Source organism: Amphiprion ocellaris, chromosome 24 (genome assembly GCF_022539595.1).
Source record: "Amphiprion ocellaris isolate individual 3 ecotype Okinawa chromosome 24, ASM2253959v1, whole genome shotgun sequence".
Lineage (NCBI taxonomy): Eukaryota > Metazoa > Chordata > Actinopteri > Pomacentridae > Amphiprion > Amphiprion ocellaris.
In genome coordinates this window covers 17,642,326-17,666,529 of record NC_072789.1, presented here as the reverse complement: position 1 = coordinate 17,666,529, position 24,204 = coordinate 17,642,326, and the positions used below count along the sequence as shown (strand labels likewise).

The 24,204-nt window shown below is 40.3% G+C and overlaps 1 protein-coding gene and 1 long non-coding RNA gene across 12 annotated transcripts; both read left to right on the top strand.

Moving 5' to 3' along the window:
* The first annotated feature begins 4,696 nt into the window (after nucleotides 1-4,696).
* LOC118471071 (complement C3-like) lies at nucleotides 4,697-16,976 on the top strand. Of its 9 annotated transcripts, none has more exons than XR_008600773.1 (7): nucleotides 7,403-8,025; nucleotides 12,376-12,456; nucleotides 12,661-12,698; nucleotides 13,986-14,141; nucleotides 14,514-14,665; nucleotides 16,184-16,252; nucleotides 16,906-16,976. XR_008600773.1 is itself a non-coding variant. In XM_055008358.1 (5 exons), exons 1-4 carry the CDS (start codon nucleotides 5,109-5,111, stop codon nucleotides 16,224-16,226), a joined length of 324 nt encoding a protein of 107 aa, XP_054864333.1. In that variant the 5' UTR covers nucleotides 4,697-5,108; the 3' UTR covers nucleotides 16,227-16,252; nucleotides 16,906-16,974. The 9 variants fall into 9 exon arrangements, 3 of the variants coding, with proteins under 3 accessions (XP_054864333.1, XP_054864334.1, XP_054864335.1); XR_008600771.1 differs by having other exon boundaries at nucleotides 12,373-12,456; XR_008600770.1 differs by lacking the exons at nucleotides 7,403-8,025; nucleotides 12,376-12,456 and adding an exon at nucleotides 4,699-5,195.
* Nucleotides 16,977-17,052: 76 nt separating this feature from the next.
* LOC111587279 (uncharacterized) lies at nucleotides 17,053-24,202 on the top strand. Of its 3 annotated transcripts, none has more exons than XR_008600785.1 (11): nucleotides 17,053-17,190; nucleotides 18,348-18,553; nucleotides 19,009-19,093; nucleotides 19,391-19,558; nucleotides 20,561-20,686; nucleotides 20,805-20,955; nucleotides 22,263-22,426; nucleotides 22,694-22,862; nucleotides 23,024-23,083; nucleotides 23,374-23,485; nucleotides 24,089-24,202. It is a non-coding gene; the product is annotated as an uncharacterized LOC111587279 (long non-coding RNA). The 3 variants fall into 3 exon arrangements; XR_008600783.1 differs by having other exon boundaries at nucleotides 23,859-24,198; XR_008600784.1 differs by lacking the exon at nucleotides 24,089-24,202 and having other exon boundaries at nucleotides 22,694-22,949; nucleotides 23,374-23,605.
* Nucleotides 24,203-24,204: the final 2 nt, after the last annotated feature.

Genomic DNA, 24,204 nt, shown 5'->3' with positions numbered 1-24,204 from the left:
ATAAAGACACAAAACAACCGCAAAGACACAATAAAGACACAGAACAACCACAGAGACACAATAAAGACACAAAACAACCACAAAGACACAAAGCAACAATAAAGACACAGAACAACCACAAAGACACAATAAAGACACAAAACAACCACAAAGACACAATAAAGACACAAAACAACCACAGAGACGCAATAAAGACACAAAACAACCACAGAGACACAATAAAGATACAAAACAACCACAAAGACCCAATTAAGACAAAACAACCACAGAGACACAATAAAGACACAAAACAACCACAAAGACATAATAAAGATACAAAACAACCACAAAGACCCAATTAAGACAAAACAACCACAGAGACACAATAAAGACACAAAACAACCACAAAGACATAATAAAGACACAGAACAACCACAAAGACACAATAAAGACACAGAACAACCACAAAGACATAATAAAGACGCAGAACAACCACAAAGACAAAATAAAGTGACAAAACAACCACAAAGACACAATAAAGACACAAAACAACCACAAAGACAGAATATAGATACAAAACAACTGCAAAGACACAATAATGACACAAACCAACCACAGAGACACAATAAAGACACAAAACAACCACAGAGACACAATAAAGACACAAACCAAGGGGCTACAGACAGCTCTTAGAAAACAGATTCCATTAAATTATATCTCCACAGCTTGTTGCATCATCTATTGTGTCTGGGATCCTAAAATAAAAATGTTCTGCTACTTTTTAATTCCACTTTGAGACATTTCTGAGAAAAGACAAGGACAGAAACCTGCTGCTCGTCTCCTCTGAGTTCAACCAATCAGTATTAATGTGTCTTAGTTTATGTCTCAGTGTCACCTAGCAGGGTTCCCTCCAAAACACCTGGAGTACGTTCTTTATTCTCTCCTGAACAGCTCTGAAACAGGTTCTACAGGGACGGTTCCTCCAAGAGATTCTATAGGGACGGTTCCTCCAAGAGGTTCTATAGGGATGGTTCTATAGGGACGTTTCTATAGGGATGGTTCCTCCAAGAGATTCTATAGGGGCAGTTCTATAGGGATGGTTCTTATAGTTGCAACAAAGGCTTGGCTTGCCCTAAAACAGCCTGAAGTACCTCTTTACCTCTGAAAGTCACCAGAATGTAATTTAAAAGGAACCACGGAGTCTGGGTTGGTTTTACTGTCTGAATGTTTATTGATCCACCCTCTGTGTGGCTCTTAGATCAAATATTTACCTGCAGATACTGAGGTGAAAGTCTTGCAGCAGTGTTGTTGCAGCTCGTATCATGCAGACTAAGAGCTGAACAGTTTGAGTATCAGATTACAGCTTTTAATAAAGTCACTTACAGACTGTTCATCTCAGACCAGGATTTTTAGATTTTACGGTTTCTCTGCCCACCACTGAGTTAAAGCTGTTGAGGCTAAAAATCTGCTGTCTCATGTTTCAGGAGAGCTAACGCTGCCCCTTGTGGCTAATTGTAAATGTTTCTGTTTGGTTCTTTAAGAAATTTCAACTTCAACCAGTAGACTTTCTTTGCCCTCCATCAAAGGTTTGGGTTGCCCTAAAACAGTTAGGGGTTGGGTTAGGGTTAGGGTTAGGGTTATTAGGGTTAGGGTCAGGGTAAGGTTTTGGGTTAGGTTAGGGGACGACCCAACCTGGGGGTGTTGAGGTTTGCACAGGCACAAGGGCTGTTTTTCTTTTTTCTTGTGAATTATATTTAAAAAGTAAGTGCTGTGTGTTGAATATCTGTTGGCCTGAGAATGCACTCCTTAATCTACAGGACTGCCTCCAACACACAGACTGGGACCTTTTTGAACACCAGGACCTGGACACATTCACAGGGACAGTACTGGACTACATCAAGTTCTGTATGGGAACTGTGTCTGTGGACAAAGTCATCTGGGTTTTTCCAAACCAGAAACCCTGGATGACCAGCCAAGTCCGCTCACTCCTCAAGGTCCGCGATGCTGCTTTCAGGACAGGTGACAGAGCTCTCTACAGTGCAGGTCGAGCTGACCTGAAAAAAGGAATCAAGGAAGCCAAAGCAGATTATAAGAGGAGGATAGAGTCCCACTTCACCAGCAACAGACCACGGGAGGTGTGGCAGGGTCTGCAGAGCATCACCAACACCAGGAGACCTGAGTGAGTCACTGTCAGAGGAGCTCAACTGCTTCTTTGCTCGGTTTGAATCATTGCAGTGACTCTCATCTGCCACAGCCCTGCCTCCACCCCCACCAGATTCCAGCCCCCCCCCCCCCCCCCCCCCCCACACACACACACACACACACACACACACACACACACTCACTGTGGAGGAGCACGATGTGAGGCGTGGGCTCCTGGCAGTGAACCCAAGGAAGGCTGCTGGTCCAGACGGAGTCCCTGGAAAGGTGCTCAGAGCATGTGCTCACCAGCTGGCTCGCATCTTCTGCAGGATTTTCAACCTCTCCCTGGCCCAAGCAGTCATCCCCACCTGCCTGAAATCTGCCACAATCATTCCTGTACCAAAACAGTCACCCACAACCAGCCTCAGTGACTACCGCCCTGTTGCCCTCACACCGGTTATAATGAAGTGCTTTGAGAGACTAGTTCTCCGGCACATCAAAGACTGTCTCCCCCCCACACTCGACTCCCACCAGTTCGCATACCGAGCGAACAGATCCACAGAGGACGCCATCGCCATAGCTCTGCACGCTGTGCTGACCCACCTGGAACAACCACAGAGCTATGCCAGGATGCTCTTTGTGGATTCCAGCTCGGCTTTCAACACAATCATACCAGACATCCTGATAAACAAACTGGACACTCTGGGCCTCCCCCCTCTCACATGCAGCTGGATTAAGGACTTCTTAACCAACAGACCCCAGTCTGTGAGACTTGGCCCCCACCTTTCCTCCACCGGTACACCACAGGGCTGTGTGCTGAGCCCCCTCCTGTACTGTCTCTACACCGACAACTGCAGACCGACCTACAGAAACAACATCATCGTCAAATTTGCTGACGACACAACAGTGGTCGGTCTGATCTCAGAGGGAGATGAAAGCCTACAGAGAGGAGGTCCAGAAACTCACAACTTGGTGTTCAGTAAACAACCTGACACTAAACACCTCAAAGACAAAGGAGTTCATCATGGACTTCAGGAGGAACAGAACTGACCCGCCCCCCCTCTACATCAATGGCCAGTGTGTGGAGAGAGTCCACACATTCAGGTTCCTGGGAGTCAAGATCTCTGATAACCTCTCCTGGACAGACAACATCACGGCTGTCATAAAGAAGGAGAGTCCTCAGGAAGACCAACCTGGACAGGAAGCTGCTGCTGGCCTTCTACAACTCATCCATAGAGAACCTGCTGACGTTCTGTGTTTCCACCTGGTACAGGAGCTGCACTGAGGCAGACAGAGCGAGGCTTCAGAGGATTGTTAGCTGTCCTCTCCCCTCCCTCATGGACATCTACTCCACCCGGTGCCTCAGCAGAGCTCAGAACATCATCAAGGACAGTTCACATCCCGGTTCTCAGCTTTTTGATCTGTTGCCCTCTGGAAGGCGCTACAGAAGCATTAAAGTGAGGACAAACAGACTTAAAAACAGCTTCTCTCTGAGAGCCATCACCACCCTGAACTCTCACATGGAACAACCCAGCCAACAATATAATGTGAAATGTGCAATATACACCACTGCCTCATTCACTGTTATTTATATTCACTCTGTTATTTATACTGTATATTTGTAAATAGACTGTTTGCCCTATCTTTAAGAATTCTTTGCACTGAAAAGGAGAAGCTCTCCAATCTCGTTTTACACTGTATAATGACAATAAAGCATACTCTATTCTGTTCTATTCTATTCTATCTAAAATTTTATTGTCATGGAATTTTCAAAATGCATGCTAAAAGAAATGTAAGCTCATATTTCCAAGAATAAAATATTAGAAACACTGCAAACTTAGATCAAAGAATATATACATTAAAGGTTAAACAAATAAAAAACAAGATCATAATATATGTAAGTGTGTAGTTTAGGTGGTACCATTCTTAATTAACCTCCTTTTATTTCCTTTTGTTTCTTTGGAGGTTACCATACTTTGTCCCTGCAGTTCATTTTTTGGACCAAAAGAGGGAGACAAAAGCCTGCATTTAATCCAGTCTTTCATTCAAACCTAGAGGATGGTAAGTATTGAGTCTGGTGATCCATTTCCTTTCTGTTCTTTGTCTTTGTTGTTTTGTCCATTGCAGGTTCTGTTCCAGACCAAACATTGTGATGGAGGCCATGGCATGTTCCTGGAAGTTTAAGTATAATGTTGTGGTTCTGTCCATTTTCCTTACATTGTCTCAGTCTGCCCACGAGGGGATTCTTAGTTTCCCCCATGGAGGTTTTTTTTTGACACCATTTACATTTTATACCACAGACCACATTTCTGGCTTCCAATTGGATATCCTGCCATACAGGCACCTCTGACCCTGATAAAACATTTTTAAGAAATTCTTTTTTGGGGAAATATCTGTTCATGTCCTGTGATTTCTTTCTGCCCTGAGTCAAACTGGACCGAACCAAAATATCTTTTAAGTTTTTGTTCCTTCTGTAGGCCAAAATGATCCTAAAGTCCTCCAGGTCCCTGTTGTTCTGTTGGACCTCATGGAAGTGGATCTTAACTTTGGAGCTGAGGGGAGGCCAGCGATCAGCTCGAGGTTATCTAGAGCAGTGTTTCTCAACTGGTGGGTCGCGACCCAAAAGTGGGTCGCGGGGCCGTTTTTGGTGGGTCGCGAGCCTTTTTCTAAAAAGAGAGAAAAATAAAGATAATCCAATTTAGTGGCGAGTCATTGTAGTTCCCCTCCGCACCCGCAGGGGGTCGTCGTGTCAGCAGCGACCGGTGAGGACACTCGTATTACTGTAGAAGAAACTGCATGTTTTCATAGCAACAGCAGCATGGCTAAACGCAAGTACGACAGCGAGTACATTAAATATGGATTTTCCTACATCGAAGACAAAGGAGTCCAAAAGCACGCATCTGAATAAACTTTTCGAGCGGTTTAGCGACTACTTTCCCAATAAACAACCCGAGGACGACTGAGTGCGCGACCCGTTTGGAATAAACATGGAAAGCATCACGTTGCCTAGCAGCGATGAATGTCAGCTGGTGGAGCTATCATGTGACCGCACTCTCAGAAAGAAATTCACAGAGGTAAGCCTTTCCCAGTTCTGGTGCAACGATGTGATGAGAGAGTATCCCTCCATTGCTAGTCGAGCTGTAAAAATCCTCCTACCATTCAGCACCACATACCTCTGTGAATGTGGCTTCTCAGCTCTTGTTCAGCTGAAAACAAAATACCGAAATAAACTGAACATTGAGCATGACCTCAGAGTTGCTTTATCATGCATACAGCCAGATTTTGAGACTCTTGTAAAGGCCAAAAAGCGTCCTCAGCTAAGCCATTAGAACTTCATGTAGTTCTGCAGTACTTTTATTGTGACTTGTGACTTTTGTTTATTTGTAAGTGCTTAAAAACACTTTTCTTTCAATATTGCACACTATTTTTTCCCCAAATATTGGCTTTCAAATATAGTTAAGCCCTTTGAAAAATGTTTTATTGTGTTTACATTTTGAGATTGATCAGAACATTAAGCATTTCTTCACTTTAATAATTTGTTGAATGCACTTCATCAGTTTTCATGCTTTGGACTCTTTTGCACATATTTCTATACATAGTTTCTCCAGCTACAACAGCAATGTTGCAGACTTGTGCAGTATTATGAGAAGCTACTGGTTTTGTTGAATTGCACTTTTTTTGTAGAAAAAAAATGCACTTTTATATATCCTGAGAACTACTTGAGGCTATTGTTCTACTTGTTTCAAAGTCCTCAGTACTTGAATTAGTATTGCTGCTTGATTTTGAGTTGTTGTGAAGTACTTGAGTTCAGGTTTAAAAGTTTTGTCTTCGAACGCTCAATCAATAAATTGTTGATTTTTGGAGAAATATTGTTTGGGTCACGACTTGTCATTTCAGTTTTATGGTGGGTCCCAGGCCCAGACCAGTTGAGAACCACTGATGTAGAAGACTATATACAGGAAGATGAGGTATCAGTTCTTGCACATAGATATACAACAGTCCTTTATTACTCCCCAGGTCAGGGGAAATTTCCAGTGTTAGAGCAGCAAAAATCTTTCAGAGCAGCACTAACTACAGTTTACGACAGTAAAGATAATAATTATAATAACAATAATATATACAAGAATGAAAAATGAATAAATACCGTATTACCACACTATAAGTGACATCAGCATAAAGTGGCTTGTGGAATACATGTAATTGTAAAAGTGCAGAAAATGCCAGCAGTGCAAGGAGTTGTGGAGATTTTCTCAAAACAGGTGAGTCCTGTGAATATGACCAAAATATGAGATAAAACTACCAGAAACATGTACAAAACGACCAAAATATGATTGGTTGATAATGTATCAGTGTTGTTATTGATTATTGATCGGTTACAGGGACAGAGATTTGTGTCTTGAGTCTCTGCTGTCATCCAATCTCTCTCATGTAAGATCATGTCACAGGAGGGGCCGCTACTGACCTCTTGTGGACACAGGCGGTAACGACACGACATTATTACTAACCGTATAACTGGCGACATTACAGGTGAGCAGCACTTCCTGTTCATCTTCAACGTAAAAGCATCTTTCTTTATTGTACATTTTATGTCAAACGTATTACTAAGCGATTTTGGTCGATTCAGAAGGATCTCCGGTGTAAACCAAGTCGTATTTGACGACAGCTAGCTTCTCCACTTGCTCCGATTACTTTTGTTGTAGTCTGAGTCACGTCCAAACAGGAAATGAATCCACAATGTAGCTAATGACAATCTATAGTTGCGTCTGTGATGGCAGCGTTAGCGAGCTAGCAGCTAATCAGAAGCTAGTGACAAGCTAACTCCAGCGCTACCAGCAGCGTCTCTTTAAAAGGTGCTGATCACGATATCAGGCTGAAACATTAGACCTGGGACAGGAAACGGAGCTAGAGCTCTGTGTCTTGGAGAGAATTGATTTTAGAGCTACGTGTGTTAAGGTATTAGTCCGTGTCATAACAAACCCTCGTTAGCACTTCCGCTAGCTCGGCTAACACTTCCGGTCACGAATGCATTTGTACATTACCTATAACGTGTTCATTTTTGAACGTATAGTGACAACAAACACAATTTGAGGGAGTCGACAAGCTAGTGGTCCATAAATACATTTTGGTTCATACTGCAGATTCTTCTGAGTCTCACAAAACCACGTTTTAGCATAATAGCATTACGATAGTTTTACGTTGAAACAGGAAGTGTTGCTCTTCTGTAATGTCGCCAGCTTTGCCTCAAATAATAATAGTGTCGTTACCGGCTGTGTCCGCCAGAGGGGCAGTAGCGCCCCCTGCTCTGATAAGGATAAGGATAAACTTTATTGATCCCACAGTGGGTAAAGTTCACCGAGCTGCTTCACTGAGGAGAGTCTTTTAGTTTTCAGGTAATATGATGGCGAAGAAAATGTGTTACTGCAGTAAAGATTCCACTGAATTATTATTTGATCCATGATCGAGAGCACTCAGTTCTTCTCCAGTTTGTTGCTGCGGTCCGGTGAACAGGTGAGCTCCAGGTGAACAGGTGATGTCAGCAGCAGGTCAGTCTGTGATTGGAGCAGTAAAACCCATCTACATGAAATTAAATGTTATGCTAATGTAGATGCACTCATGTGACATAAAGTGGACTAGGTTTAGAGCCAGGATTTTAAACTTTTGTATCTCTGTGTTCCCCCCGCTGACCTGAGCAGGTGGTACGTTCCACTCAGACACACCTGACGGGGTCAGACCACCAACACACAAGCCCCACCGCTGCAGTTTATTTAACCTTCAAGTAGTTTTATCGATCTTTTCATGGTTTCTTCATCTTTGAATGAATATTTTTGGCACTAAGTGTCAACTTTTTGAACGGACTCTGCTCGTCAGATGGAGGAACGTCAGGGAGTTTGTTGGAAGATTCAGGTGAGAGGAAACAGAAGGAGGATGTTAGACAGGACTGATCTGCTGTCCTATCCTATACATTGTAGTGTTAGTTTTATTAGTCATAAAATTCAATAACTTCACTCTTACACACTGTAGTGTCATCAAATTCGCTGGAGCCATCAGTTGGCTCCTGATTGTCATACTACAACTCTTGGTTTGACAGTAAGTAAAAAATCTGAATTTTAAGGAATTTTTGTAGTAAATAAAATTCACTTACTTTACTCTTAAACACTGCAGAAAAAATAAACGCCATCCAACCATCAAAAGGGTCCTACTGATCATACCTTCAGGTTTTTTCTTCCAAGTATTGTCCGTGCAGTCCTTAACTTGGAAAATATTATTAGCTGTTTAACATTAGGGTTTAAATGAATCAGTTAACGCTGCAGCCTCGTAAGAAAGCGTTTGACTGTCTTTCTTTCCAATCGTCAGTACTTGAGGAGACAGTCTAAACAGTTTAGTTTGGTATATTGGTGTTATCTGATCCTCTCTTTGATGAGGAGTCCAAGTTCCATTACTATTCAGTATCATGTATTTGGACAAACAGGTGCACTGTGGATCTAAAAATATAGCCCCACATACATCAAGAGAAGAGCCGTCAAAGCTAATTTACTCATAATCCTTAAACTTCACACACAAGCATGCACACTAAATAGTGTGCACATCTTCACATGGCAATAAACAACCCAAATCATTAAAATTCAGTTACTTTTGGTTGTTAATGTTACACAATCTACCAAAAAAAAAAAAAAAATGGATGACCACTTTTAACTGTTACAACAAAAAATATTTGAGATATATAACAACAATTTCATTACCGATAAAAAAAAAATCCTTAAAATTCAGATTTTTTAATTTAATATCAAACCAAGAGTTGTAGTATGACCAGCAGGAGTCAACTGATGGCTCCAGTGATTTTGGTAACACTACAATGTATAAGAGTGAAGTTATTGAATTTTATTACCAATAACAATTCCTTAAAATTCAGATTTTCTATTTAATATCAAACCAAGGGTTGTACTGTGACAGTCAGGAGACAACTGATGGCAGCAGCGAGTTTGGTGACACTACAGTACATAAGAGTGAAGTTAATGAATTTTATTACCAATAAAAATTATTTAAAATTCAAATTTTGTACTTAATATCAAACCAAGTGTTGTAGTATGACCAGCAGAAGCCAATTGAAGGCTCCAGTGATTTTGGTGACACTAAAGTAAACAAGAGTGAAGTTATTGAATTTATTAAAACAATACTAAAATAATGAAAATTTCTTAAAATTCAGATTTTGTATTTAGTGTCAAACCAAGAGTTGTAGTATGAGCAGCAGGAGACAATTGAAGGCTCCAATGATTTTGGTGACGCTACAGTAAACAAGGGGGAAGTTATTGTATTTTATTACTAATAAAATGATAAAAAATTCCTTAAAATTCAGATTTTTTTTATTTAGTGTCAAACCAAGAGTTGTAGTATGACCAGCAGGAGACAATTGATGGCTGCAGTAAATTTGGTGACACTACAGTGTATAAAAGTTAAGCAATTGAATATTTGTCTCTCTTCGCTGTTGCAGCGGTTTTGCTATTTGCAGACGGTCCCCGTTCACTCGTTGCACAGCCGGCTGCTCATAGACATCAATGTTATTTCTGCAACTTGAAAGACAGCGACTTTTGATAAAACTGGCCTCGTAGCACATTGTCTAGCTCACAGCGATTTGAAAGAGGCATTGTTTATGTTTTTACAACGTATATCTCATGAGTTATTGATGCCGGAAGTCCGAATCTGTGAATATCTTGCCAACTTTACCTAACTCCCATTCATGCATGAATTATGATAACCTCAGTTAGGATTTTTTTTTTCCCCCAATTGTTTTTATTCATCTTTAGGCATGAAAAACAAGGTTTGAACTTTATTTTATTTCAACCCATTTTTCTAAAAAATATATTTACATGTCCACTGAGATGGCCACCATGCATTTTGCTCTAGAAATATGGATTTAACAAACAAATGGATAAAATGATATACAGTGTATTGAACTGTGAAATGTGATGTGAACTATAAAATAAAATAATTGATGCATAAATAATTCAAACAGCATTGAGGGATTCACTCTCCTGTATAGATTCCCAAGTCTCTCAGATGACATATTTTCAAGAACAGCAGCAGTAATAGCCTAATTGTGGTAAATGAATTGTAGCTGAAATATAGCTGGTGATGCATGATGTGCACTTTAGCGGACATGAGATTAATCATAATTGCCTCCCAATATAACATCAATACTTGGAAAATTTTGCAATTGCATGACTCCTTAGATGTTCCTCGATGTCACCATATTTTTCTTTCCTGCAAAGGTCTCTTTTTTATAGAAGGTTTGAACAAAAGAAAATGAGCTACTTGGTGTTTCTGGCTGCCTGTCGGCCATCTTGGTTTGACTCTTTTTCTTTTTTCTTTATTTTTTTCTTTCTTTTTTTTTTTTTAAAGAATTTGCAATGGCTAGCCAATCACTGGCAGTGGAAGAAATGATGCAATAGGATCCGCTGTAGTGGCTGATGTCCAGCTATGCCATCAAAACTTATGCACATACAAGAAAACAGCTTTAGAAGAGCTGCACACTGTCATGACCTCTATGCATGGAAGGGTTAAAGGCATCAATAATGAACACAACACAAATAAATTGCTATCATATTACAATTCTGCATAATACACAGTGGAGAATCACAGTGATATTGTAATAATTGAAGGTATTTTTAATTGTTACTGTATTTTTGCTATATTTTTACTATATTTTACTGTATTTTTCCTATATTTTTTACTGTATTTTTACTATATTTTTACTGTATTTGTACTATATTTTTTACTGTCTTTACTATATTTTTACTTTATTTTTATGAGATTTTTTGCTGTATTTTTTACTATATTTTTGGTGTGTTTTTACTATATATTTTACAGTGGTTTACTGTATTTTTTTAGTATATTTTTACTGTATTTTTTACTGTATCTTTACTGTATTTTATGAGTCTGCTGTCATCTAATCTCTCATGTAAGATCATGTCACAGGAGGGGGCGCTACTGGCCTCTTGTGGACACAGGCGGTAACGACACGACATTATTATAAACTGTATAGCTGGCGACATTACAGATGAGCAGCACTTCCTGTTCATCTTCAACGTAAAAGCATCTTTCTTTATTGTACATTTTATGTCAAAAGTATTACTAAGCGATTTTGGTCGATTCAGAAGGATCTCTGGTGTAAAGCAAGTCGTATTTGACGACAGCTAGCTTCTCCACTTGCTCCAATTACTTTTGTTGTAGTCCGAGTCACGTCCAAACAGGAAATGAATCCACAACGTAGCTAATGACAATCTATAGCTGCATCTCCGTGATGGCAGCGTTAGCGAGCTAGCAGCTAATCAGAAGCTAGTGACAAGCTAACTCCAGCGCTACAAGCAGCGTCTCTTTAAAAGGTGCTGTTCACGCTATCAGGCTGAAACGTGAGACCTGGGACAGGAAAAGGAGCTAGAGCTCTGTGTCTTGGAGAGAATTGATTTTAGAACTACGCATGTTAAGGTATGAGTCCGTGTCATAGCAAACCCTCGTTTGCACTTCCGCTAGCTCGGCTAACACTTCCGGTCACGAATGCATTTGTACATTAGCTATAACGTGTTCATTTTTGAACGTATAGTGACAACAAACACAATTTGAGGGAGTCGACAAGCTAGTGGTCCTTAAGTAGATTTTGTTTCATACTGCAGATTCTTCTGAGTCTCACAAAACCACGTTTTAGCATAATAGCATTACGATAGTTTTACGTTGAAACAGGAAGTGTTGCTCCTCTGTAATGTCGCCAGCTTTGCCTCAAATAATAATAGTGTCGTTACCGGCTGTGTCCGCCAGAGGGCAGTAATGTGTACAGTAAAGATTTAGTGACTTTAGGGGTCATTTTGAATGTTTTTATGACTATTTTTGCTTCAGTTTGTTCATGTTTTGTCTCATATTGTTACTTTAGTGACTTTAGGGGTCCTTTTGCGTGTTTTTATGGTTATTTTTGCTTCAGTTTGTTCATTTTGTGCCTCGTATTGTTACTTTAGTGACTTTAGGGGTCAATTTGCATGTTTTTATGGATATTTTTGATTCAGTTTGTTCATTTTTTGTCTCATATTATTACTTTAGTGACTTTAGGGGTAATTTTGCATGTTTTTATGGCTATTTTTGATTCAGTTTGTTCATTTTTGGTCTCACATTGTTACTTTAGTTACTTTAGGGGTCATCTTGCATGTTTTAATGGCTATTTTATTATTCAGTTTGTTCATTTTTTGTCTCATATTATTATCATAGCAGAGGCTCATGGGTAACGTGGTTCTGAGGCAGCCAGGAGCAGAGGCTCATGGGTAACGTGTCTCTGAGCCAGCCAGGAGCAGGGTAACGTGGTCCTCTGTTTCCAGTCTTTATGCTAAGCTAGGCTAACAGTTCTAACCTCTTTCCAGTCTTTATGCTAAGCTAGGATAGCTGTTTTCCTCTGTTTCCAGTCTTTATGCTAAGCTAGGCTAACAGTTCTAACCTGTTTTGTCTTTCTGCTAACCTAGGCTAACAGCTCTAACCTGTTGTGTCTTTCTGCTAACCTAGGCTAACAGTTCCCACCTGTTGCCAGCCTTTGTGCGAAGGTAAGCTAACAGTTCCCACCTATTTCCAGTCTTTGCTAAACTAGGCTAACAGTTCTAACCTGTTTCCAGCCTTTGTGCAAAGCTAAGCTAACAGTTCCCACCTGTTTCCAGTCTTTGCTAAACTAGGCTAACAGTTCTAACCTGTTTCCAGTCTTTGTGCTAAGCTAAGCTACCTTGGAGACTATTTGTCTGTGAGTAAAATGTGTACATAAGCACAAATAGAAATGTCATGTTAGAAGCTTGTTATAATTTGTCAAGTAGTTGAAATATGTCATACAGTGTTGTTAGAAAGCCCTCATATTTTGATCATGATGTTGTATGGGTTGCGTTATAGTTGTATTTCCTCCCTTGTTGAGCTAATCGGATGTTTGTGTTTTTTTACGTAATGTCCTTGAACGCACCTCGTGTGTAGCTTTTCTCCATGTTGCAGCACAGTTGTTAGCTAGTTCTCTCCTGTGCACATGTCTGAACTGGATGCATGTTGCATTTTTTCTTCCTTAACCTGCTGTGTGTAAATGATGAAGGTGAGTGGTCATGTGTTCCACCAGTAGAGCATGATTATGCACTGTTTAGTGTTACTTGTTGATCGTTTAGCGACACTTTACAGGACGGACGTTAGCTTAGCAATTAGCCCACCATGTTGTCTGTCCGAGCGGGTTTGGCTACATTGCTACCGTCATGTGATTGAAATGCTGAGCCATGCATAATATTTTGCCCGTCGTTATTGTGTTTATGTGCATTTGTGTTACTGTTTCATAGTATAATTATTATTGTGGTTACATTTATGCTGAATGTCTTACTGATTCAGTATTCCTGTTTGTGATGTTTCAGAACCACAGCTAGCCACAGTTATCCACAAGTAGCCACAGTTGTCTACCAGTGCAGCACAGAGTTATCTGCAACAACAATAAACATCATTAACCTGGAAAGTCTGGCTGCCGTGTTCTTTAACGGGGACACCTTCATACCTTGTGCCACTCTGAAAATACCTACCTGGAGAGCCCTCACTCGCGGTTAGAGGGTTAGAGTTGGAGTTATATGTCGGTGAACGGTTTCTGTCGGGTTCGGTACATGTCTAATACGTGCTGTGTTCATGAATGTATCAGTGCTTGTATAGTGATTTATTTTCTTTTCTCTGTTGTTGTTGTTGTCTTTTGTCTATTTCAGTTTTACAATATTGACCTGAGTCAAGCTCAAGTAAACCACGCAAACCAAGCAAGAAAAGTTGTACAAACCAACAGGATAATTAAAAGTTTGGTTTATTGCTGTGTTCATTTTCTCTTACAGCTCAAAGTCGGGCCAGTGGACGGCATTTGCAGAGACTATGCGCCTGGGAAGAGCTTCAGCTTTCAGATCAGAGGTGACCCGGGTGCAAAAGTCAGCCTGGTGGCTGTGGACAACGCTGTGTATCTTCTCAACAAGGCCAGACTCACACAGAGGAAGGTGCGTGAATTTCTATCTGAGAGGGTTAGGCTTGATAAGTTGTCCTCAAGAACTTATCATCATGAGGACAACTTCTATCATCGATAGAAGGGTTTAAAATAGAATTGACTGTACTCATAAAACAATCTCCACATTTTTCTCAGATTCTCCATTTTCCACATTGTGCCACATTTTGTTGCCATAGAACCAAATAGCAACAACAAGAACTAATGCCTTCTTTGTGAATATGCACGATACTTCTAAAAGTCAGTTTTTAATTGAGATGATTTAATACACACTGGAATGCAGTGGGTTTAATAAGTCTAACCCGAACAGGCATCATTTTAAAATATAAAGTCATGTCACCTCATTCTTGATTAACCTTCTGCTCAGATTTGGGACGTGGTGGAGCATGGAGACATTGGCTGCACCCGTGGGGGAGGCTGAGATGCTAAGGGGGTGTTTTCAGATGCAGGACTGATGCAGGACTGCTTTAGGACTGCTTTACTCCTCCAGTACCGGGTTCAAAACTACAACCACACAAAGTATGTACGAGCATGGAACAGCTGTCTGTTCTGTTTGGAGAATTTCAGCCGTTTCTCACTCGAGCAACTTCCCGAGTTGACACCATCGTACATGCTGTTAACGTGTTTACATGTGAAGGCAGATACCTACTTGTTTTAGATTCTCCAGTCAGGCTACTGAGCAAAACACAGAGTAGTTCACAGGAATCATCATGTACTGTAATACTGGTGATTTTAATGATTTTAATTCTTCTTCTTCTTACTGTTTTTTTTCCTCCGTATTTTAATCATGTTTTAACTGTGTAATTTCATAACTGTGTTTTGTATTTGCTGCTGCCTATCTTGGCCAGGACTCCCTTGAAAAAGAGGTTCTTAATATCAACAGGATCTCTCCTGGTTAAGTAAAGGTTAAATAAAATCAAAATGGAAAAAAAAAAAATGATTTAATTGTTTTCTTGACTGGTGCTCCTATACATAGCAACACCAGTAAAGAAACACACAAAAAAAAAAACTGTAGTGAACCTTGAAAAACATCATAAACTAGCTTTCATTAGGAAGTAGCTGTCAACACTTTGAATCCAGTTTTCCCCTTGTAGCAGCTCAAGGCCGTGTTTGCACTGTGTGTTTGCTGAAAGTGAGGCGATCCTGGAGTCGCTTTGGGTGGAGAATAATATACAAACCAACTAATCTCTTAATATGTCGGTTTGTGCCTAATACTGAATATTGTTTTATGTGTGTTAAATATAGGTGATATTCACTTCTGAAAAGTCTGGTACGAAGCTGATACTTCATTTATAGTGTAGGGTTACAACCTATATTCACAAGAGATTTACATTAAAAGCGACCAATGATTGAAAGAGCAAAACCCATATCTCGTGTCAAAAAGGAACTCATCTTAACCTAAATATGTGTTTTCTTGGACTGTTGCTTGCTTTTATAGCAATTTTTGAGCCACTACAACATATCTTCCTTGTGCGCGTTGGGCTTAGGGGTTAGGAACACATTGAGAATCAAGAATCTTCACTGTCATTGTGTTTCCCCACAGCGAAATTACAATTGGTGACTCCAAGCTATATATAAAAAAATAGAAAAAGGCACACTATGTACAAATAAAATTTTTTTAAAAAATACCTAAAAGATATAAATATGTAAACAGTCTTAGTGCACATGAGCAGTAGGATGGGTGATAAAGTGCAGTCCAGTGCAAGACTCAGTTCTTTATTCCACATAGTGTATCTGTTGTATGTGTAGGGGGGAAATGGATTGGACAGCTCTTGGATAAAAACTGAAACAGTATGGGTACCACAGAATGATAAAACTGTTCTAAAAAGCTGTGATGAATCTGTTTATAATTGTGCATCTTGTCCATTGAATCCTAAATATCATTCCAAGGTAACACTGGTTGTCCAACTCTTTTTTTAAGTCACCATTTGCTGTTGCTCATCTGTTAGACAAAAGCACAACCAGTGCAATGAAACAATGAAACCTTGTGTAAGGGTTTTTGTTTAGTTTTTCCTGTTTTTCCTCTCATCTCCGCAGCCCTGCAGTGTCCAGGCAGTACCAGAAGGAGACGCTCTGCTGAACTGTTGAAGCGTAAAGCTCAGCTGGGTGAGTGTCCCCTCATCATGATTTGTTTAGCCAAGAACAAGCGGGATGAGCACTTCTCCCACCTGACGGGTGATTTGCACTAACTGAGATTAGTCGGTATATAATTTCTGCACATCTTTCAGTGCTTTCTACCTTTAGGCTGACTTGTTGTGTATAGTGATCTCATAATAATAATAATAATAATAATAATAATTCATTGGATTAATTGACAAGCTTCAGGGGAGAAGAACCCACAGCAAGCTGACATGGAAATGTTATGAGACCGTTGTGTTAGAAAGCAGTTGCTGTTTTACACACTAGTGCTTAATATTTATTTGCATTTGGTCTGGAAGAGTCTTTTCCATGTCTAGAAACAAACGTTTGTCTTTTTTTCTGCTAAATTTGTAATTTTCTTCACCCACTCTTCACCAACTTTGTCTGGCATTTCAGTCCTTTATTAAATGTGCTCTTAAATACAAAAGAAGCTAAACAGCTGAACGAAACTGGCAGATTTGACAATGATTCTATTGAGGTTCTGCACTAGCAGTTACAAGTGCAATGTATAATGACATTGGACTTTTATCAACTGTTGATTTAGAAAAAGAAAAAAAGAGTTCTGAGGTTGGGTTTCTTTCTGATGACTGGTTGCTCATCTCTTGTCCTTGTGCCTTCAGAGAGCCACTACAAGGAGAAGCTGCAGCATCGCTGCTGTAAAGACGGCCTCAGGGAGATCCCGATGCCGTATTCCTGCACGCGACGTTCCCTCTACATCACTGAGGGCTGGGAATGCATCCGAGCTTTCCGACACTGCTGCGCCACTTACAGGGACCAGGTGTTTGACACAGAGATTCCCACCACCCCACCAACCACAACTGCAGCTCCCACCACCTCCTCTCAACCCTGGACTGTCAGTCATACTTCCAGACGAGAGAAAATAACGCTCTCCCGATATAACTTTGGTAATTACTGCACCTCAGCTTTATCAACTGTGTATCCAGTTAGCTGCAAAGGTTTAGTTAGCTGTTATACACAGTTAGCTGGATATCTTGAAACTTTTTAACACAATGCTTTTAAATTTAGTGCTATATTTATCATGTTCACCAGGTTTTAGCAGGCAAACCTTTGCTAACTAACCCTGCTCAACACATTAGTACAGTTGAGACTAACGATTGGCTTTTATCACAAACCAAAGTGTTCGATACATTAATGCCAAATACCAAGACTTTTCATTTAGAGCAAGTTTTGGAGCCCTGGTAGCATGTTGGAGTGATTCACATTCCTACCAGTGGCTTCAGACTTTTTCACTGATTCATAAATAGTGCCACAAAATGCAACAATGTGTCAAGAAAGAAAAGAAGGAAGAATTCGTGCAAGTTAACACATAAAAATAATTCCCGAAATTAGCATTGCGAATGTATCAAGAAGGACGAAGCACACCCAAGACGTCTGTTGGACCTCAGGGGCAGACTTACACATATAGAGTTTTGGTGAGAAAAAATCTGTACCTAACTTGAATTTTCTTCTCGTAGACCTCGTAGACCCACCCCCACATATGGACGTATTCAAATAGATTGGGGACGTACACTTTTGTTGTCATCTTTTGTTGTTTGTCTCACGTTTTTGTAGTTCTGTTTCTTGTTTTTGTCATTTTGTGTTTCCTTTTTGTCTCATTTGTGTTTTTTGTCTTATTTTTGTCAGTTTGTGTTTTGCTTTATTCATTGTTTTTGTGTATCCTTTCTGTGGCTTTGTGTTTTTTGTCTCGCTTGTGTTGTTAGTCTAATTTTTGTCGCTTTGTTTCTCTCTTTTGTCATTTTTTGTCTTATTTTGGTTGTTTGTCCATTTTTTGTTGCTTTGTAACTTGTTTGTCCAATTTTTTGTCCCTTTTTTGTTGCCTGTGTCATTATGTTGTCATCATGTTTCCATCCTCTGCAGGAACGCAGACAGTTCATAGTGGCAAGCCTGAACTGGAGTCAGTTGTGCCAAACTCTGTGCCAGAGACATTCATCAATGTCAGAGGTAGGTTACCTCTCCGTCAGTGACCAACAGCCGATGAGGATTAAAAATTAACTTCAGTGATATGACTGATTCCTAATTCCTCCTCTTCCTTTCTTTCCAGGCAGTGTGTGTTGGCAGACAGCATTGATAACTCAATCAGCGAGGACTCTCTGGCGTCTCTGATCCGAATTCCTGGTGGCTGTGTGGAGCAGAACTTGACCTCCATCACTCTGCCACTCATTTCCACCCTGTACCTGGACCGAAGCAACGGCTGGGAGAGTGTAGGAGTGCAACGCAAGGCTGAGGCTATCCGATACATCAGGAGAGGTGAAACAGAGAGAGAACACAGGAATAAGTGGATTTGTTACAAGTCAAACAGGATATCTACTAGAAAATGAAATTAATAAAATAGGTAAACTGGATGGGCATAAATAAATGTATTAATTTTGTGGTGTATGTGGAAAAAAAGGATGGATGGATTGTTGGATACATAGCTGAACAAAGGGTTAGCTGATGGATGGATGGATGATGGATGGATGGATGGGATCAATGGATATTTGGATGGATGGATGGAGGGACGGATGGACGGACGGGTGGGTGGGTGGACGGATGATAATCAGTTTATTTCAAAAATGAACTATAGCCTCTTTGGTAGTTAGATGGTTTGTTAGCTAACTGGACAGAAAGATGGATGATTTTGGAACAAATTATTTTTTCACAGTGCAAGTCAAACTTTCTCAATCCTTGTATCTTTTCTTTGAATTCTTTTGTGTTGTTTTCAGGCTATGAGAACCAGCTGGCATACAGAAGGAGCGGTGGCTCCTGTGTCTCTGTACGGCGGATACGGGGCACAGGAGCAAGCACATGGTACTACCTAAATATTATATTTTCCGTTTCTAATCAACTCACGAGCTAAGAGTATTTCGGTTTCATTGGTGACATTGAATTTGTTTTTTTCAGAACCCAAGAGTTGGGTTTATCCAATAATGTGGATTTTAAGGTACACTGGATAAAAAAAAAAAAAAAAAAAAGAGTAAATACGTCCATGCATAAAATGAACTACTGGAGAAAACTAATTTAAACCACTTTGCCTGATAAACAGTGTACGTTAGATCATAGGTGAGTGACTAAATGTTGGCTAATCTGAGGCTACCTCAATGTCAGGATCACAGCGTACGTGGTGAAGGTGTGGCTGATGATGGCCGTTTTGCCATCATCGGCATCAACCAGCAACAAGTGTGTGACCCTCTGCTCTACCTGGTGAAGAATAAATTCCGGCATAGAGAGAAAATCTACGTAGAAGACAACCCCGTTTACAGCACGACCATGACTGTAAGACACTTACACAGGCACTCTAAATACACCATGTTTAGCTCTAGTCCCTGCTTCTTTTCCCATGTAAATTATTGGAATTCACTGTTATCCAATCCTCTGTACCTTTTGTATTCAAGGGCCATAAACGTTATGTTAAATAGTAAAAACAGAAACAGCTGTGACATCTGAGGCCTTTTTGTTGCTTGATGACTTGATAGTCACTTAATCTTAAGCTAACCCCCCAATTTTTTAAACAAATGATGCTTAAGATTAAAAACTATACAAGCAATAACCCTATAAACAATAACAAGATCACACTGGTCATATATCTTTTGAGTAAAGAGGCCTGTCTTTAAATCAGTGTCTGTTGATGTTAATGTGGAGTTTGCATGTTGTCTCGGTGTTTAACCAGATGCTGCAGCTCTCTCCCACACTGCAAAGACATGCAGGTCATGGTAACGGACCTCTCTTAATAGTCTGAATGCAACGTGAATGTGAAGATGAATTGTCGTTTGTCTACTATATGAATGATGGGCAACCTGTGCAGGGTGAGCACCACCTCTCCTCCATTTTCAGCTGGGACAGGCTCCAGCCAGACACAGGCGTAAAAACTCAATTCTTCTTTAAAATGCACATTTTCATTTAAAGGTTGAATAAGGAAATCGGGTATTATCAGGTAAAATAATTGGAAAATATATTTTTTGTCATCTTTTTAAAAAAAAAAAAAAAACTTTAAGCAAAGTTTACTTTAATTCAATGCAGCAACAAGTGTAATCTATAATTTCTCTATAATTACTCTGCTGACTGACTAGAGTCGATACAGAACAGGTGTTTGGAGTTCACTTTAAAAAGCATCATGAGAAGCATAAAACATTACAAGCTGAGGCTGACATGCAAAAAGTAGGCTGAGGAGTAAATATATAAAAATCATGGGATTCACAACTTAGAACCAACTTGACGTGATGTCTAAAAGCTTTCCAGAGTTTATTCAAAGCCTCTTTTTGCTATCCGTGTCTCCAGGGTGGTCTCTGTGGTGACGACCCAGAGACAACTCTGACCGCCTTTGTCCACATCGGTCCCACATTTGTCCACAATGCGCTCAAGCAGGCAGGGATCCACTGCAGCAGTCCAGGTGTAAATGTGGAGGTAATTATGGAAGTCAGCATTACTGTTAGTATAGCAGTTGTCTTTAGTCTTCTGTGCATTATTATTTTTATAATGAGAAGTGATTGTATCAAAGCTATCATCTGCCCGTCTGCTGTAGGAAGCCATCCGTTCAACATGAGCCTACTTGAAGAGAGCTCTGACGAAGCCTGGGAGGAGACCATACACGGTGGCCATCGCCTCTTATGCCCTGGCTTTGGACGGCTTGCCCACCACTCTTCATGAACTTTTACTCAGAGGTGCAGCTCCAGGTATGCCTTGTTTCATTTGTCCAAAAAAAAGGCACATACAACTCTCATCTGCTAGAACTTTGAGTTTTCACATTTTATTTTCTGGAGAGAACTAAATCCTTCCTCCAAAGTCCTTAAAATGAAATTCATCTTTTCATCTGAGTCTTGGCAGAAATGGAATCTTGTGTTATTTTTCCCCAACATGTGAAACTATCCCTTCAAGTTGCTTCAATTTTTTATTCAGTGGTTTTTAAACTGCATTTTTTTTCCCCTGGTGCAATTAGTTTATTGAATTCAAATGTCAGATCTCACTATTGTTGAAGTCTGGTGCACAAGAATTAACAGAGGAATTTGATAAATTATTTCATAATGCATTTGCCGCTGCACAAGGTTCAGGGTTTGGATCAGGCAGGTTAGTGACAATTACTGATGCTGTCTCTTTCAGATGTGCACTCTGTCTGAACTAGCATCCTGCTCACTTTTCTGTAAAAGTCACAGTGGCTTAGTCGGGAGTACCAATGGCCCTTTAGCAGTTCCAATTGAATTGAACTTCCAACGTGACACAAGTCAAAAGGCATTAACAAAAGAGCACGCACATGATGCATACTTTGTGTGAAGCTATGTAGGGAAGACTTTTCCACTATTCGGGGCCAATAATGCTCCAAAAATATTACAGAGAGCACTAAAGACACAGTTTCCTTCCAAGGTGTCAAAAAGATGTTCTAGTTCATTTTGCTCTACAGTGTTAGGGTTACAGTGTCATTAACCTGAAACTGAGGTTAATGGCACTTGCCAATAATAAATGTAATCTGGGTTTTGACAAAATATTAACACGAGCTGAAGTTTAGTTGGTTGCTTCCAGCTGTTTGTGGGAGTCTTTCCTCTGAATTTGTTAAATTTTCTGCAACATAAGGAGTTTCTCCAAATCGAGAAAGCTGCGCACATTAACGCATGAGGCAAAACAGCAGCCACTTCATTAATTATACTTTTAATCATAAATTATCCTGACATGGAAACTGGTTGGATCAGGATCTAATGTAAGTCACACTGTGTATTTTTAGTTGGGGTTCAGCATATTCGGGAGAGAGTCACAGTTTAACAGACTGATGAAGCCAGCAATATTGATTCAAAGGTCATTTTGTTTCTTTTGGTGTTTTGTTTGAGGTTAACACAGTTGCTCCACATGAGAAAGTTCCTGGATATAAAGGGGTTTGCAAGGTCAAGACCTAAGGATAGTGACGTTTCAAGGTCTCAAAACAGATAATAACGGATAATAACCCCAACTAACGCACACAGCAAGTTCCTATAATTCTTTCTCACTCCTCTAGGTTTCAGCCACTGGCTTGACAGGGAAAACCACTTGTTCATGCTGGAGGCGACCGGCTATGCCCTGCTGGCTCTGGTCAAGTGGGGACGAATGGAGGAAGCTGCTGCACCCTTCAAATGGCTGAACAGCCAGAGAAGAAGAGGAGGAGGCTTCGGCTCCACTCAGGTACCAGCATTGAAATTCTGTCAGCTGAAAGACAGAGGGCGTAATTTATGTCCACCGTAATTTACTTTACCTATGTTATTGTACGCAATATTAAATATATTTAAATATATCTAATATCGAAGCCCTGTGCCCGAGACGGTGGTCTCAGAACTCTCAATCAGGCTTGACTAGTCGCATTAATTCAATGGCAATTAAGTCATTCGGGAAAGAAGATGTTTTTAAAATGTGTGAAATGAAACACGCTACTGTCTGTTTTTCCTCTCATAGCCCACCATGCTGGGTGGTGGTCTCTGCGTCAAACACCTGGTCAGAGTACCTGATACACAAACCCCCTCCTGATGACCACAGTCTGGATGTAGACGTCAGGATAACAGGACGCAAGGAAATCCGCTACCATTTTAACCCGAAGACAGCCTATGCTGCTCGTACCTCCAGGGTGAGAGACAGTCAAAGAATGTCCATTCAGATGAGTTAAAAGCTGAAAGTTGACACAGCTTACAGTTGAGTTTTAGAACACTGAACGGTGAGTTTGGAGGGCATCAGTTTATGTGGTTTTTCCACATGCATTTCACAAACAATCTTCTTCTCTGTTCGCAGTTGTCTGCTAATCTTGATTTGGAAGTAGAGGCTCAAGGAAATGGACAAGGAATACTAGAGGTATTATCACGATACATAAGAATGGACTTGTAGAATGTTGTAGAATGACATGAATGGAGTATGGGGTTACTAACCAAGACTGACCTCATTCGAGTCTCACTTTCATGGCGTGCTGAAACCGCAACGATCCATTCTAAATGTATTTCAGAAATTGAATATTACCCCAGAATTTCTCTGCCGCTAAGGGCTTTGTTTATGAGTACAATACTTATACGCTACTGTCTGCTTTTCCTCTTATGTTTGTTTGTTGTTTTCTCCTCTGTGCCTCTTACACGTGGTTTTCTTTCCAGTACAGGGAAAGACAACCACGGGTTGTGACCTATTACAATCAGCTGCATGAGGTGGAAGAGAAAATGCCCTGCAAGCACTTTGATCTCAACGTCACTTTTGAAGGATCCAGCGGTAGATCAAATTCTCACACTATATCACATATTTTACACGACGTCCTTCAGACGGGTGACAAATTAAAGCAAATGCACTTTAACAAAAAAAAAAAAACCAAAGCATTTAGACTGCTGACCTGAGTAAATTTAGTAAATTGAATTTATAAAACACTCGCGTACAATCTCTTAAAATACATACGTTTTGCATACATCACAATGCAAGGACTGTGTGTGCTCATCTTCAGGGACTTTTTGTTCGTATTATTTTTGTTAAGATCAAAATAACACGTTGGAGCATAATTACATCAAATACACTATTACATACGCTCTAGCCCACCATATAATATATACAGCTGTACATTAATTAATGCTTTGCTGCTGTCCCGGACCAGAAAAGCCTCCAGCAGATGTAGAAAAGTCAGACAAGATCAAGTAGTTGTTGTTGTTGTTATACGTGTACACGACTGTGCAAAATGTTAGATCGGCAGCAATATCGACTACCTTATTACAAATTGCAGGGCACAGTTTCACAGCTTTGGGTAGTTCAAAATATCTTGTGCCAGTTCCTCTGTGGACTGACACTCTGTACATTATCTGATAGGTACTTTATTCATTCCCTTAGGGAGATTCAAGGTATGCATGAGCTCACGTGTTACATAGAAGATAGAGGGCCACTGTGCGAATGAGCATGCAACAGACATCCCAAATCTGCCTAAAATGCTGGTATTTACAGAGGTG